Source organism: Triturus cristatus, chromosome 7, assembly GCF_964204655.1.
Source record: "Triturus cristatus chromosome 7, aTriCri1.1, whole genome shotgun sequence".
In the NCBI taxonomy this organism is placed as follows: domain Eukaryota; kingdom Metazoa; phylum Chordata; class Amphibia; order Caudata; family Salamandridae; genus Triturus; species Triturus cristatus.
Genome location: NC_140590.1, coordinates 1,582,650,863 through 1,582,665,733, shown reverse-complemented (window position 1 = coordinate 1,582,665,733; position 14,871 = coordinate 1,582,650,863). Strand labels below are relative to the sequence as shown.

At 47.9% G+C, this 14,871-nt stretch overlaps 1 protein-coding gene across 2 annotated transcripts in view; it reads right to left on the bottom strand.

Annotated features, from left to right (window-relative positions):
- Nucleotides 1–14,871, bottom strand: part of ARFGEF2 (ARF guanine nucleotide exchange factor 2) — a 629,301-nt gene that overhangs the window by 401,884 nt on the left and 212,546 nt on the right. For both annotated transcript variants that reach the window (XM_085619427.1, XM_085619428.1), the window contains exon 12: nucleotides 7,882–8,021. In XM_085619427.1, coding sequence (XP_085475553.1) covers nucleotides 7,882–8,021 — 140 coding nt within the window. The remainder of the gene's footprint in view (nucleotides 1–7,881; nucleotides 8,022–14,871) is intronic.

The window sequence follows — 14,871 nt, the reverse complement described above, 5'->3', positions numbered from 1 at the left end:
TCTGCTTCTATTCCTTGCCCTCAGATGTATAAAGTAAAAATTGTTGCTACAGTGTGCAGAAAACTAACTTGGGCCCTTTTTAGATGTTATAACAAGCCCACTACACAGAATGGAGTTAGATAGAGTTCACACCAGAAAGAATGTTACATAAGGTAAGGAACTAGCTCTTCTGATGGATACTGCGAACTGCAGGTTCCACACCTTATAATACATACCAAAGCAATATCTCCCCAAGGGAAGGGTCTGTGGAATGGACTCAAACCAAAAAGCTCTGCACAGCAGAGTGAGCAAATTGTTCTTCACGCCAGACCTGGCTTATTGAACCTATGCGCCTATGCCCACGATGCAGCCTGGCCAATATCTACAATAGGCATCACTCACACCAATGCAGTTGCAGTTGCCTTAGCACTAGTGGAATGGGCTCTCTGATCTTCTGGAGCTGCTGTTTGGCCATTTCAGAGCAGATCTTAATGCAGATAACTATTCACCTTGACAGTTTTGTTCTCTTCTGCCCATCTTTCCCTTTCTTTGCTCCAGAAAACCCACAAAATGTCCAGTTGATGATCCTTGGTACGAGCCATGTAAAAGCTTAAACCCCTTTTGGTGTCCAACTGATGGAGCCTCTCCTCCTCTTTCGAGGGGTGAGGAGGAGAAAAGAATGCTGGCAGAATAATCGAATGCCCAACATGGAACGGAGTCACAATATTTGGTAAAAAGGCATCCTGAGATTTTTAGTACCAATATGTCCAGAACAAAAAAGTGGAGTAAGGTTGTTGCACCAATAGTGCCTGCAGTTCACTCATACGATAAACTGATGTCATCACAATGAGGAAGACAAACTTCAAGGTCAGGAGAAGTAGTCGGAGGCCATGCATAGGCTTGAAGGTCATACACATAGGGTATGTCAGGACCAAGTTACGGTCTCACTGTGAAATCAGAAATGGCTTGAAGGGAACATGTGTAACAAACCTGTACTAAATCGCATCATAAAAGTGGATATGAAAAAGGACGGATGATCCGGTGCACGTAGAAAGGCCAAAAGGGCTGAAAAATAACCATTAACTGCAAGGCATTGCTGAGCTAAAGAGAAAACAAACAAAAAGAAGTTGAACAGCTTTGCCTGTAAGGGGTCTCTGTCCCAGACACTGTACCAAGTTATACATTTTTACCAGCATCTGGCATATACGGATTTCAAGGAGGGGCATCTAGCGGTAATAATGACATCCAACATGTCAGGCAGCAAATTAAATGCATTTGATTGCTGCCACTCAATCGCTATGGGTGAAGGTGTAAATTGTTCTGTTGCTGTGACAGAAGATTATCCGCTAGGTAGTAGCTTGATCAGAGAACAGATACCCATGCTAAGGTGATTTGGGTAGCACACTCTTTTGGTCCAATCCAGGGTCACCAGGATGACTTGGGCCTGGTTGGTCTTGATCTTTTAAGAACTCTGGGTATCAGAGGAAGCACTGGAAAGGCATACAGGTGTCTATTGTTACTAGCTGGACTGCATCTCCGAACAAGTATTCTTGCGGAAACTCGGACAAGCAAAATTGTTGAGGTTTTGTGTTCTCAATGATGTTGAAAAGATTTAACCAAGTATCCTCCCAATGGTTGAAAATGTCCTTTGCTACTTTAGGATGTAGATGCCACTCGATGACCCCTGCTCAGTTCATCTGCTCTTCCAAGTAGTTGGTGTCCAGAAAGATATCTCAGAGCTCCAGCCACCACCAGCAATCCAAAGGCTTCTCCCATAGGACCCAAGGCCCTCCTACTTCACCCTGCTTGTTGCAGTACCACATTGCAGTGGTGGTGTCTGTGAGAATCTGCACCAGCTTCCTCCTTCGGGAAAGCAGGGAACACTTCAGGGACAGAAAAATGCCTTGCAACTCTAGTAGACGATGTGGAGCTGGCCTCTGACCTCCACCACCCTCAAGCGAATCCCTCAACTCAGCTGTGATGTGTCCATCACCACGGTTAGCTCGGTAAAGGGAAGGGAGAAGGGTCTCTTGTAGGGCAAGCTACAGTTGGTCAGCGACCACTGCAGATCTTGAAATGCCTCCTCAGATATGGATGGTGTCAGAAAGGCAGCCAAGATGCTGGCCCACTGGGACCTCAGGTCCCATTGTAGTACTAGCAGGTACCACCAGATGTGGTTGAAAAGAAAGGATGCACAAGTCCATAAGCCTCAGAGTAACCCTCACCTGGATTCAGGAACGATTCTGAGACGTCAAGATCACATCCCACATGTCCTGGACTTGTTGCTCAGGAATGAAAATCTTTAACACCACAATGTCTAGGATCATCCCAATAAACGGAAGCATCTGAAAAAGGAATCAGGTGGGACTTTGACTCATTTATGGTGAAAACAAACTATGTCAAAAGGTTCGTCATCATCCAGGGGTGATCAACAACTGACTGGTAAGCCCACCTTTGGCAGATGTTATGTTAATTTACTCTTGTATTGTGCATATACACCGACAGGTCTCATAGCGCTCTGGAAGAGGAAGAAACATAAACAACGAAGCGCAACAGATCTTCAGGTACTGGAGGGCCTTACAACCATGTCAAAAGCTTCTCTGAAAAAGAAGGTTTTTAGTTTTTTCCGGAAAGATAGAAGTCCGATTCCAAAGTTGTGGCAGAAGGACCGAGAAAGCTCTCCCTCCTTTGGCTGTGAAGTTAAAGCGTGGGCAGGTCAGCCGGCCGGCTTCCGCTGAGTGCAGTGCGCGCCCTGTCATATATTTGAGTATGCGTTCTTTTATGTACCCTGGTGCGTGTCCGTAAAGAGCTTTGTGGGTAATACACAATGTCACAAAAGATGGTTGTTGTGGTAGGGGAATACAGCAACTTCTGACATCTGAAGGTGGGTAGCAACCACCACCTTCACTTTCGTGAACACCTGAAGGGCAAATATGAAGTCGAAAGCGAACACTGTAAACTGAAAATGCCCCTGACCCACCTGTGGGACTGCAGGATGGCTGTATTAATATACGCATCCTGCCAAAGTCCGAGGACACCATTTAGCTGCCCGGGTCCACAGCAGATGGGATCTGAGTTAATATGAGCATTTTCAATTTATCCTTCTGCAGAAAGGTGGTAACCTCCATTAACAGAGGTCCAAGGTGAGCCTGAGGTAACTGTCCTTTTTCTGGATGAGGAAATAGTAAGAGTATCAACAACCTTCTTTCCCAGTCTGTTACCATCTCTATGGAACCTTTGGAGAGCAAAAGGCACACCTCCTGGGGCTGGATAGAAATACACTATTGCGAAATATTTTCTGGTGTGTGAAGGATATGAGGTGGAAAGGAGCGGAAAGGCAGGACATAGCCATTTAGAATGATTTGCAAGACTCTTCTGTCAGAGTGATGGATCAGCAACCAGAAAGTAAGTGCTGGGTCCTGTCTCCCACTGGCTGGGCTTAAGCCCCTATAGGACAAATTGAAGTGGTTTGTTAGCTGCTTCAGGAGGGGAGAAGGAACTGGAAGAATGATGCCCCTACTGGCCTGGTCATTGCCTGCCAGATTTGCTTGCCAGCCCTGAAAAGACTGGGCTGCCTGCAGCAGTAGTGGATGGTAAGGTAGTCTCTGGAATTGCCCCTAAACTTCCAGATCTAGTGCAGTAATTGTTTGGCAGGGGCAAAAGAACCAAGGGACATGCTGTCACTCTGCTCTCTTTAAAGTGTCCCAAAATGGAGTCTGCATTCTCTGTCCAAAGAGGAGAAACACATTAAAGGGCAAGGCCATTAGTGAAGCTTGTACATCGCAAGAGAACCCATCATTGCATATGAGGCACTCTCTTTCATTGATGGCCAAATAAATGTCTCAGGAGTGGTAACGAGCTAACTGGCATTAAGACCTCATCAGTATAACAAGGAAAGAGTGAGCCATTCTTTTTACCATCATCATCAATATTCTGAGGTGCACCCTGCTCTGTCACAGGAAGAAAATCAGAGCCAAAAAGATAATGGAGCCGCTGTTGATCACTGCAACCCAGCAGAGGCACGGGATTAGAGTCCGGGTGTATGACAACTTGTTGCATCTTTTTAATCTCATAGAGCAACAGTGTTTGAGCTCAAGCCGACTTCGGTTCGGGGTCAGGATATGGGTGTTGCAACAAGAATCCAGGTGACGTGAACCAGTGTGGATTGTATGGCAGTAATGGAAGTGTGTACCGAAATCAGTACGGGCATGGTAACAGGTCCCAAGTGGACAGGCGACATCAGTGAGGGATCTGCCGGTTATAAACCAACTGGAGGTCCCAGTGGCTCTGTGGGGCTCGAAAGCACCCCAGAGGAACCTGGAAGTGCACGGACAATGTGCAGCATGTCCTTTTTGAAGGCTTCAATCTACTGCAGGTTCAATAATGGCCGAGGGAACGGAGGGTATGTCGGGACTAACTGAGGAATCGTTTCAGTGGTTGGTGCCCACAATGGACTGCGACTTACATCCGGACGCCCTTGTGCTTTCTCCTTGGAGTCAGAGTGGTGGGAAGCACGGCTTGAATCCTGTCATTTCAGTGCAGACATTGCTACCTAGCACAATGTGAAAAATCCTGGAAGTTGTCTGCAAACCAGCAAATTCAAGAGCAAAGTTCAGGATCCGTGTTGGAAGCCGCAGAAAGAAAGGAACTAACATCAGGATCAGGGCACTGTGGTGGCACTTATAAATGGCTCCGCACCATCACTTCTGGGGTGTTGAGGAGCCAGCTTGGATTCGCACAACACCACCAAGAGCAACATGGAAGCAACTTTACTAAAGTCTCTGGATCCAGTCTGGCACATGGGGAATATGCTAAGGTGAGGAATCCGCATTTAGTAGTACACAATAAATTCATTAATACTGGCTAAGAGGGCACACTAAATATCCTCTCATAACACCAAGGTCCTCTTAGGCCCTAATACTCTTCAGAGGTTAGTACAATACCTTAGCTTTATTGGAGCTTTTCTTCATGCAGCTAATCTGAACATTGACAGCCAAATTAGCGGTCTGACTCAAATGATTGAGCCACATCTAGATAACTCAATTGCATCACCAACAATTAGACTCACGAAAACGTCCAATCAGGAAAAAAATCAGGGTGCAAACCAAGTAATCACCACTGCCCTGAAGAAGCAAGCGCCCTCATGCAGACTATCTTGAAGCATAAACTAATCCACTCCTGAGAGCTCATTTTTTATCACCAGGGCTCACATATTAATAATACTTGTGATGAAATGAAGTAGGACTTTGCTTCTTTGTCTGTTTAATAATGTAGTAGACACCTCTATGGGAGCTGCATCCTGCCCAAACTAGCGCAGTCCTCACAAATCCTACGATTAATATATGTGATCAGATACATTTAATGTATTCCAAACTTAAATCAATCATATGTTTAAATAATCAACGAACATTACAAGGATTACAATGGAAATAATATTGTTCACACATACAAGAATTCAGGAAATTTAGGTACACATATGTCAGGTTAGCGTGCTCGAAGCGCAATCGTCTCTAAAAGGCCTTTTAGAGACGATTACGTTTTGGGACGGACGTTTCCCTTTTTCTCTTCTCGTACATTCGAGGGCTAGGGACTTATCAAGGTCCTGGCTCTATTTCTCACACTACTCTATGGACTAAAGATACAGGTTCTTAAACGAAGACTTGCATGTATTTTGGCCGACTGGACTGAGCTTATATCTGCTGAAGAGGAATATACCGCTGTACCATGCTGTGAACAATTCCTCAATATTGTTTTTCCAAGCCTTGAAAAAGTCGTTTCACGACAAAACACGTCGGCTGTTGGTCAAGTTGGATTTTGGTGTTACGGAAAGTGCCAATAGCACTAGAATGGGACGCTCTGCTGGAAACTATAAAATCCATAGCCAATGACGAAGCCCCGCCTTAAATGCTATCAACTAGTGCACGAAAGGATAATCATGCCCCGCTGACGAAGAGTACGCGGGAGGTACCGAAACACATACCAATAAATATACACTCAGCCTAGATGGATCCTTACACATACAAGGCTGGAAATAGCAGTACGCGTGAGACCGGGGTGGGAGGGGAGCGGGGAGTTGGGGAAAGTTAGAAAAATTATCGTGGAAACGTGAATATCGTAAATGTGCACGCTCATTTAGTTCCTTAACAACCGATTCGACAGCTGTATTATGATGTCATATGTATGTGGGCTGCAGTGGAGTACTGCAGCGGACTTATGTGTTCATATTTGGGTGTAAACAGTGGTGCAAGCTGTACAGATCGTAATGTTGTAAATGAAATACAAGAAACCCAATAAAATATGTTTAAAAAAAAAAAAAAGTTGGATTTTGGAAATAAAGAATGAAACTGGCTTCTATGTACTTATTAATTTGTGCTGTTGAACACAACTAAAAGGACTCACACAAAATACGGACCTTGATACTTTCCTTTTGTGGTGTTGCGCTGAACATTTCTTTGAAATATATAACAAATAACTTGAATTAATTGTACTCTTCTTTGAACATTCATAATCATTAACAAAATATCTTCACCTTTCACATTCACTACATAATTCTTCATTGAATAAATGCTTCTTAAAAGGTTAACATCTGACCACCACCTTGTTCTTAATCTCTCTGAAAGAACGCTGAATTTAAATAAAAACATCACTTTCTGGAAATTAATCTCCAAAGATTAAATTGGCATCCAGATGGGCTCCACAAAAGATGAATCCTTGGGAGAACAACTGCAACCCAGCCTCATAGTTAAGAAATTCAGCTCTGTTGGAGAATTATCCCGTTATGTTTCAGACGATAAGCAGGACTCTATGTCAAAAAGTCTACGACAACAAATGGCCATAATCTCTGTTGGTGTTGCTGTTTAAATGTTTCACACAAGGGTATTGATAAGCAGTGATGCTGAGGCATCCCATTAATCCTTCAGCTCTGGAAGCGACTCAGACTCCAGCAACTGGTCCGCTTCAGGAGCCTGATCTTACCAAATACAAATCAGATATACCTTTTGCAGGAAACAGCTTTTTTCACACTTTTGTTCAGAAATGAAAAGGAAATTCTATTTATAAACTGCCAAATTAATAAGACATGGCTAAATTAATGTAGTGTAGAAGATGTCCTTTAAAACCAAGAGGAAATAGTTTCTGAACAAAAGAGATTAATTTGAAGTTATAGATTTGGAAACTATGTATTGTATTATTACACAATAGGTTACGTATAATTATAGGGGTCAACAATTACCTCCAGAATGGTGTATTGACACTGGCTGACGGCTCAGATCAGGAGTGTAGCACTTCTTGAAAACTCTTCACTTGTAAAGTGGATAATGGAGGAAGTAGGTGGAGTGAATGGTAGCCTAACAGTACACCCTGGCTTCTTTAGGACTACCAAGTTTAATGCATGATAGTCCAAGAAACCAAAATATAGCATTAATAAAGAGAACTGACAATTTGTAAGGTGAAAGTGGTGTGGCTGACTGCTAAACTGGACTATTCGTCTGCTAAAAAATAGATTCTGGGAAACCTATGGTAGTTTTAGTCTAAGGGGCACCTCACAGCCTCTTTTTGATTGTATGATATTTAGAATAAAAGTTTAAAACATAATTTAAAAGTAAATGCTGGCCAGACTAGGAGCTGCATTGCTACATTTCATGGGTGAAAGTACCTCACAACAGGACGCATCAGCAGAGAAGACCTCTTATTATAAGGCACATGTTCTCACTAGAAATCAGTGGTACACTTTCCGGGCTAAAATAGGCACTACAGATTTCGCTCTGGTTTTTAATATATAGCTGTGTCAGAAATCGGTGTTAGTAGAATTTTATTTGCAAATGTCCAACATATTTCTGAGAACCTAAATATATTTTCATAACAGCAGAGACACAAAAATATTACAATGCATGCAGAGTTTACCTGAAGGGGTGTCATTCCAAGTTCATGTCCACTGCGCCCCTGAGCAATTTTAGACAAATCATTTACAAGGCGTTCAAAAATATTAGCAGCATTTAAATCACAGTCGTAGTTAATATAAATATCCACAACACACTGAGCATCTGAAAGTAAGAAAAGACAGCATTATAACAACTTGGTGTGAATGCATAAATGAAAATGCATATGCTGTACAATAGTTAGCAAAGAAGGTACATGTGAAAATTGCAAATGGTGTTAAATATGGCAGGAGGGAGACAGATGGGGGGAATGGGAGGAGCACATTGTGCTCGATTTGAACATAAATAAATAATATCAATGTCAAGGTGGGAGCCGTACCTGGTGCACACTGTTCATAGTCTCTGAGGACAACAGAAATGAATAGGGATGGAGGATGGCCAAGAGGAGGGCGTCGCAGTAAAATGCTGTAATGGCCAGGACCAATTTTCTTTAGAAGTCAAACTGTGCCTCAGGTGTTTAGGCTGCAGGGAAGCTGAAGCCTAAAGGAAAAGTTGTGGACATAGTGGTAATGTGTGTTTTGTGGATGAGCAAAATTACATCATTTTAGATTTGATTGAGTTCGATATGAGGAAGGATTTGTGTCTCATCTGCAAACAGATAGTAGGGCAGTCCTAATGAGTAGATGACTTTCCTGAGAGCTAGTGTAGTGAGAGAATGAAAGTGGATCCCGGGCTGCACCTGGGAGCAGTGGTGATGAACTAGAATACCTTGTTGAGGGTTGCCTCGGGCAAATGGAAAAAGTGGAATCTTGAGGAAAGTAGGTCTCGGAGATTGAAGGAGTTCAGCTCAGGACATCTAGTGTGACGAGTTTAAAAATCAAGAAATTTGTGCCAGTAGGGCAGGAGTGAGATAGATTTGTAACCGTATAGTGTAGCTTGGTCTGCTGTGGGTTTTATAAGTAAGGGGCTACAAAAATGATTTAGAAGTAGAGCGAATATGCTAGAAGGAAATGTTCTGCACCATAGGAATCTTCACTTGCACCATAAACATTAGAATAATCCAGTCTGCATTCAGAGATATAGGTGAACGTTTACAACAAACAAAACACAGGTCTAACTGGTGAAAGTGTGGCTTTTTTTTTTTTTTTTGAAAACCTTTATTCTTCAAAAAACATGGACACAGCTATTCAGCCGACATCCCGGAGGTTCGGCAGCTTTGAGAGAGCAGAACAAAGAAACGTCCACAGTGCAGAGAAGGAGAGGCAGAAAAGGTTCTATTTTAAATAAATACAAACTCACACAAAACCCCAGCAAGGCGAAGGACACTGAATACCACTGGTGATTGCCCCTCAGGGGAGAGCAGACCCCCCTCGTCTAACAGTCACAATACTGTGTTAAGAGGAAAAAGGGGGAAAAGCAGAGGCCCAAAAAGTCAACTAACAATCAGATACATATACAAAAGCTGGAAAGAATGTTAAGGAGAGAGCTGTTCATCGGGGGGATCCAAATCAGGGGCAAGACATATGCCCCCCCTATACTGGTTCCACCGCCCCCAAATGGCGTGCCACTTCCGGGGGCGCCCTCTAGCACAATATACTGTCTTTTCCCTTAGCATACTCCAGTCCATGTTTTCTTTCCACGCAGTCAATGTGGGGGGACCCGCAGAGCCCCACAGGCGCGCGATGTCTCGTTTAGCCACCATATTACCCAGAGTCACCCACAGGGTCTGTGCCTCATCGTGATCGGTAGGCCCCCAAACATTCAGGAGACAGCATCGCGCCTCCGGCTGCATATCAATGCCCGTCACCTCCCCCATCACCGTATGGACTCTCCTCCAGAATTCCATGATGACGCCACATTCCCAAATAATATGCATAAAGGTACCCACCATACCGCAGCCCCTCCTGCATAAACCCTCCTCAGAAAATCCCATATGAACCAGCCTTGGCCCCGTAACATAGGTTCTGTGGAGTATTTTGAGCTGCACCAGCCTCAGACGTGATAGGATCGCGACCTCCTTAGGAGAGGAGACCGCAGACTGCCAATCCTCGTCGTCCAGTTTGAGTCCGTCCCTAGTCCACTGGTCCCTCAGCCCCAACAGCAGGTCCGCCCGAACATTTATCAATTTCTTATATATGAGAGAAATCGTACTCTCTGGCATATGGCCGTCGAGGATCCGATCCTCCAATGGAGAGGACTCAGGCACCTTCTCACCCTCTACGAGGACTGACCGCAGGGCATGGCGCACTTGAACATAGCGGAAAAACTCGGATTTCCCCAACTCATACTCCTGCTGCAGCTCTTCAAAGCACTTCACCCTCCCCTTAATCAGCAAATCTCCAACCCTGGAGATTCCAATCAAGTCCCATTTATCAAAACCTTTCGTATGCCAGAGCCTTCCCAATTTTTCAGATTCAAACAACGGGGTAGCTAGGGTGAGCCTATCCTTCCAGCCCAGCGAGTCAGTCGCCAACCTCCACACGCGCACCGCCACCCCAGTGGGCCCCGTGAGGGACGAGTCCAGCGCCCGAGAGTACAACGCTCTATGATAATTACCGCCGCGCAGCAACCATCGGTCCATGGCATAGCCGGGGCTTAGAGCCGGACCATAGAAACCATGATTAATCGCGCTCAACTGGGTAGCCCAGTAATAGCGTCGAATGTCCGGAAGCGCAATACCCCCGTCATACCACGGAAGCGTCAATTTTGCAATCGATATGCGCGGCCGTCCATCCCACAACAATGATCGTTGGAGGCTTTCAACCTCCCTGAAGTAACTGGCCGGTACCCAGTCAAGGGTATTCTGCAAGGCGTAAAGGAACCGGGGGAGAGACATCATTTTAAACAAGGCGGCGCGCCCAACGAGGGAGAGCGGCAGCTTCCGCCAGCCCGCAACATCCCGCCGCAAACGCGCCAGTGGGGGGAGCAGGTTTCTCTCATACCGCAGAGTGGAGTCAGTGGAGATAAAAATCCCCAGGTACACAAAGCCCTGCTGGGGGATCCGGATCGAACAAGTTCGCGGGACCGGCGGAGCCTCGCCGTTCAGAACATACAAATACGATTTACTCCAATTGATGACGAGTCCCGAGTTCCTGCCAAAGGACGTCAGAACGTCACAAACCACTATAAGCGAGTTCTTGGGCGAGGCGAGATATAACAGGATGTCATCGGCATAGAGCGATATACGGTCCTCGTGCTCGGGCGACCATCTAAGTCCACGTATGTCCGGATGCCAGCGTATCCACGCCGCCAGTGGCTCGAGGGCAAGGGCGAACAACAAAGGCGACAGGGGGCAACCCTGCCGAGTTCCCCTCCCAAGCTGGAACGGAGTCGACGCCCGCCCGTTTACCACAACACTCGCAAGGGGGCCCTCATAAAGCAACCTCACCCAGCTCACAAAACCAGGGCCAAAGCCGAACTTGGCAAGCACAGCCCACAGATATGCCCATTCCACCGTATCAAAAGCCATCGTGGCATCAAGCGATGCCACAATAGCTGGTTCTCGGAGCGTGCCCGCCCTGGCAATCACTCCATGGAGACGCCGAAGGTTTAACGCAGTGTTACGGTGCGGGATAAAGCCGGATTGATCCGGATGGATCAATTCTCCGAGCACCCTGACCGAGCGGCCTGCCAGAATTTTAGCCAGAATTTTCGGCTCAGCATTAAGGAGTGATATTGGCCGATAGGAGGCACACTTATCTCGGGGTTTACCCTCCTTGTGTATTACAACAATCGTCGCCAGTCTCTGATCCAACGGAAGGGACCCACCCCCCCGCGCCTCCACAAACATGGTGCGCAGGTGAGGGGCAACCCTATCCGGGAACAGCTTATACAAGTCAATCGGCAAACCATTAGGGCCTGAGGCCTTGCCCGAGTTCAGCGCGCGGATGGCACCCGCCACCTCATCGACCGTTATGTCACCATCGAGATCATCTCTATCCACATCAGAAAGGCAGGGCAGAGCGATGTCACGCAGGAGGTCAAGCGAATCCTCGGTCGGCCGATCCGAAACTGAGGCATAAACCATACGGAAATAATCCGAAAAACACTGTACTATCCCCCTCAGGGTCAACAACCACCTCTCCCCCCTCTCTCGTTAGCTCAGGCACCACTCTATTAACCCGTTCTTTTTTGTCCAGCCAAGCTAGGAGTTTCCCGGCCTTGTCACCAACATCATACAAGCGGCCCTGCTGTTCCCTACTGAGGGTCTTGGCAGCATTCGTCACCAGGTCCTTATATTCGGCTTGCTTCAAGCTCAGTTCATGCAGTGAGGCCTCTGTAACCTCCCCCTCCAGGGCCCCCTCCAAGGCCGCGATCTCCTCCTCAACCTGCATAACCTCGCCATCTCTCCGCCGCTTGGCTGCCACTACCAAGGAGAGGGCCTCTCCTCTCAGCACGGTCTTAAATGCTTCCCACAACGACACGGCCGAGTCTACGGACCCTTGGTTGTCCTTAAAAAAGTGATCAACTGTCTTCAACAGCGCACTGCGCATCTTGGGGTCACGAAAGTACCAGGGGTTAATAGGAGCAACCCTGCCCCCTCCCTCGCGGCCGACGTCCAGCCGGACCCACACTGGCGAATGATCCGATATGCCCCGCGCCATATGTCTGGCCTCAGATACCAATGAGGCGTGCGCAGCCAGAGTGAGCAGGTAATCAATCCTAGAGGGGCTACCATGCGCCCCGGAGTGGAAGGTGTATTGGCTCTGTGTGGGGTGCCGAAGCCTCCAGCAGTCTACCAGGCCGAGTGTGTCTAGAAAGTCTGGGAGCCACTTCTGAGCCCCCCCCGGTGTCCCTGGGCGGGTACCTATCCAGCAGCCCAGAGCCGACAGCATTGAAATCACCCCCCACCACTAGCATACCCTCCGGGAGGTCCAACAATGCCCTACCCAGATCTGTAAACGTTGAGGCCTGCAGGGCAGGAGGGACATAGACCGAAACCAAAACCAAAGTTCTTCCTTCCCACCTCCCCGCCACCGCCACAAACCTCCCCCTATCATCAACAATGGTGGAGTTCACCTCGAACGGTAGTGAAGCTCTAACTAGAATGCCCACACCCCTGGAGCCAGAGGAGAATCCCGAGTGAGCTATGAATTTGTAACCTTTCCTATTAAGAGCATAGCAAGTGTTACCTATAAGGTGTGTCTCCTGCAGTAGGGCGACATCCGGCAAAGACCGTTTCAAAAACTGCAAGACTATCCCCCGCTTAATGCGATCCCCCAAACCATTAACATTCCAGCTAAGAACATTTAGACCCCTACCCCCCATCCCCACACACAAAGAGGCCCACCCCACACCCGAAGAGCCACCATGGAACAATCCTGACAATGATTACTACGCCTTGCAAAAACAAACCCCCCAACAGCAAACCCAAAATCCCAACTATCCCCCCCACCCTGCACCCCTGCTGCAGCTTACAAAGCCCCCCCAACTTGCAGTGTGCCTGTCGCCCTACCAAAACCCAAATCTACAAAAAGTACCCTGAGGGAGGAAAGAGCTCCCATCGTCCTCCCGCAACCCTCCGTATTTACTGCAATCAGTTCAAGTCATTATCTAGACCCAAATCAAGTCAGTTCGGCTCCAAAGGCATCAACCCTGCCCATCCCGGCCACTGTCCCCGTCTGCAGCAGCGTCCTCGCCAGTCCACCGTCGGGGCAAAGCGTCCAACCATTCACCGGCCATAGCAGGCGACTCAAAGAAGAAAGTTCGGTCTTCGAACACCACACGTAATCTGGCAGGGAAAAGCATGGCATACTTCAGGTCCCTCTCCCGAAGCCGTCTATTCACCCCCAAAAAACTCTGCCTTTGCTTTTGCACCAGTTGGGTGAAGTCAGGATAGAAACTCACCGACGCGTTCTGAAAAGGGACCGGGCCCGTCACCCGCGATGCTTGCAGGATGGCGTCCCGATCTCGGAAGTGAAAGAGCCGGGCGACAATTGGTCTCGGTGGAGCTCCCACCTTAGGCCTCCCACCCGGCACTCTGTGAGCTCGCTCGACCGCGAAGAACTTCCCAAGGCCCTTAGGCTTCAGATGGTTAAGCACCAGGTCCTCCACGAGCAGGTCTACAGAAATCTCGTCCGAGGACTCCGGGACCCCGATAACGCGCACGTTGTTGCGCCTGGCCCTGCTCTCAAAGTCCTCGAGCCTACGGGCGGAGAGGTCACTCTCGGCCCGCAGCTTACGAACCTCAGTCTGAAGTTCCGAGACATCATCAGCGAGGCCAGTGGTCTTGAGATCAAGGGCTTTAACCCGTTCATTAGTTTTGCCCAAATCCGCGCGGATCAGGTTAACGTCCACCAAGATGGTATCCACTTTGTGCGCCAGGGCATCAAACTGTCTCCCAATCGAAGCCTGCATCCCTTCGAGCGCGCCCATGACATCCTGCAACGAGAGCTCCGAGGCTGAGGGTGAGGCAGTCTTCTGTACATCCAGTGACTGGCTCGATCCACCAGGCGACCCCTTCTGCTGGGCATAGCGATCCATATTATTGGCTTGAGTATAGGCTCCCCGCCTGGTAGCCTTGGGTTTCAGCCGATCCACCTCTGCTTTACCCGACATGTCTGGCACCAAGCAGGCCGGTGCAAAAAGACGGCCCTCTCTCAGCAAGAGGGATCAGGAGAAGTCAGATCTGCAATAGCCAGCCAGAGTAGGGCGCAGAGCGTCCAGAGGATAATAAAGCAGCCGAAAGCACTCCCGGGCCAAGGCAGACAAAGAGCGAGAAAGTGAAAGTGAAAGTGAAAGGACGAGGTCCTCCGTCCGACAATTCACACCTCGCCTGGCCGCTGTTGTTCAATTAGAGGTCGGGCATCCTGCCCACGCCAGCCCCTGGCATCCCTCGGAGATAGGCCTCAATCTTCCGCCGTGCACAACTCCGGTTCCCGGTGGGCGATCCGAACTCGGGCAGCATCAATCGCCTCCATAACGAGCCATCTGCAAGATGCCGTGCATATAAAACAGGATTGAAGACAGGATAGTCGACGGAGGGCGCGTGGGTCTCGGGAGCTCAAAGCTCACG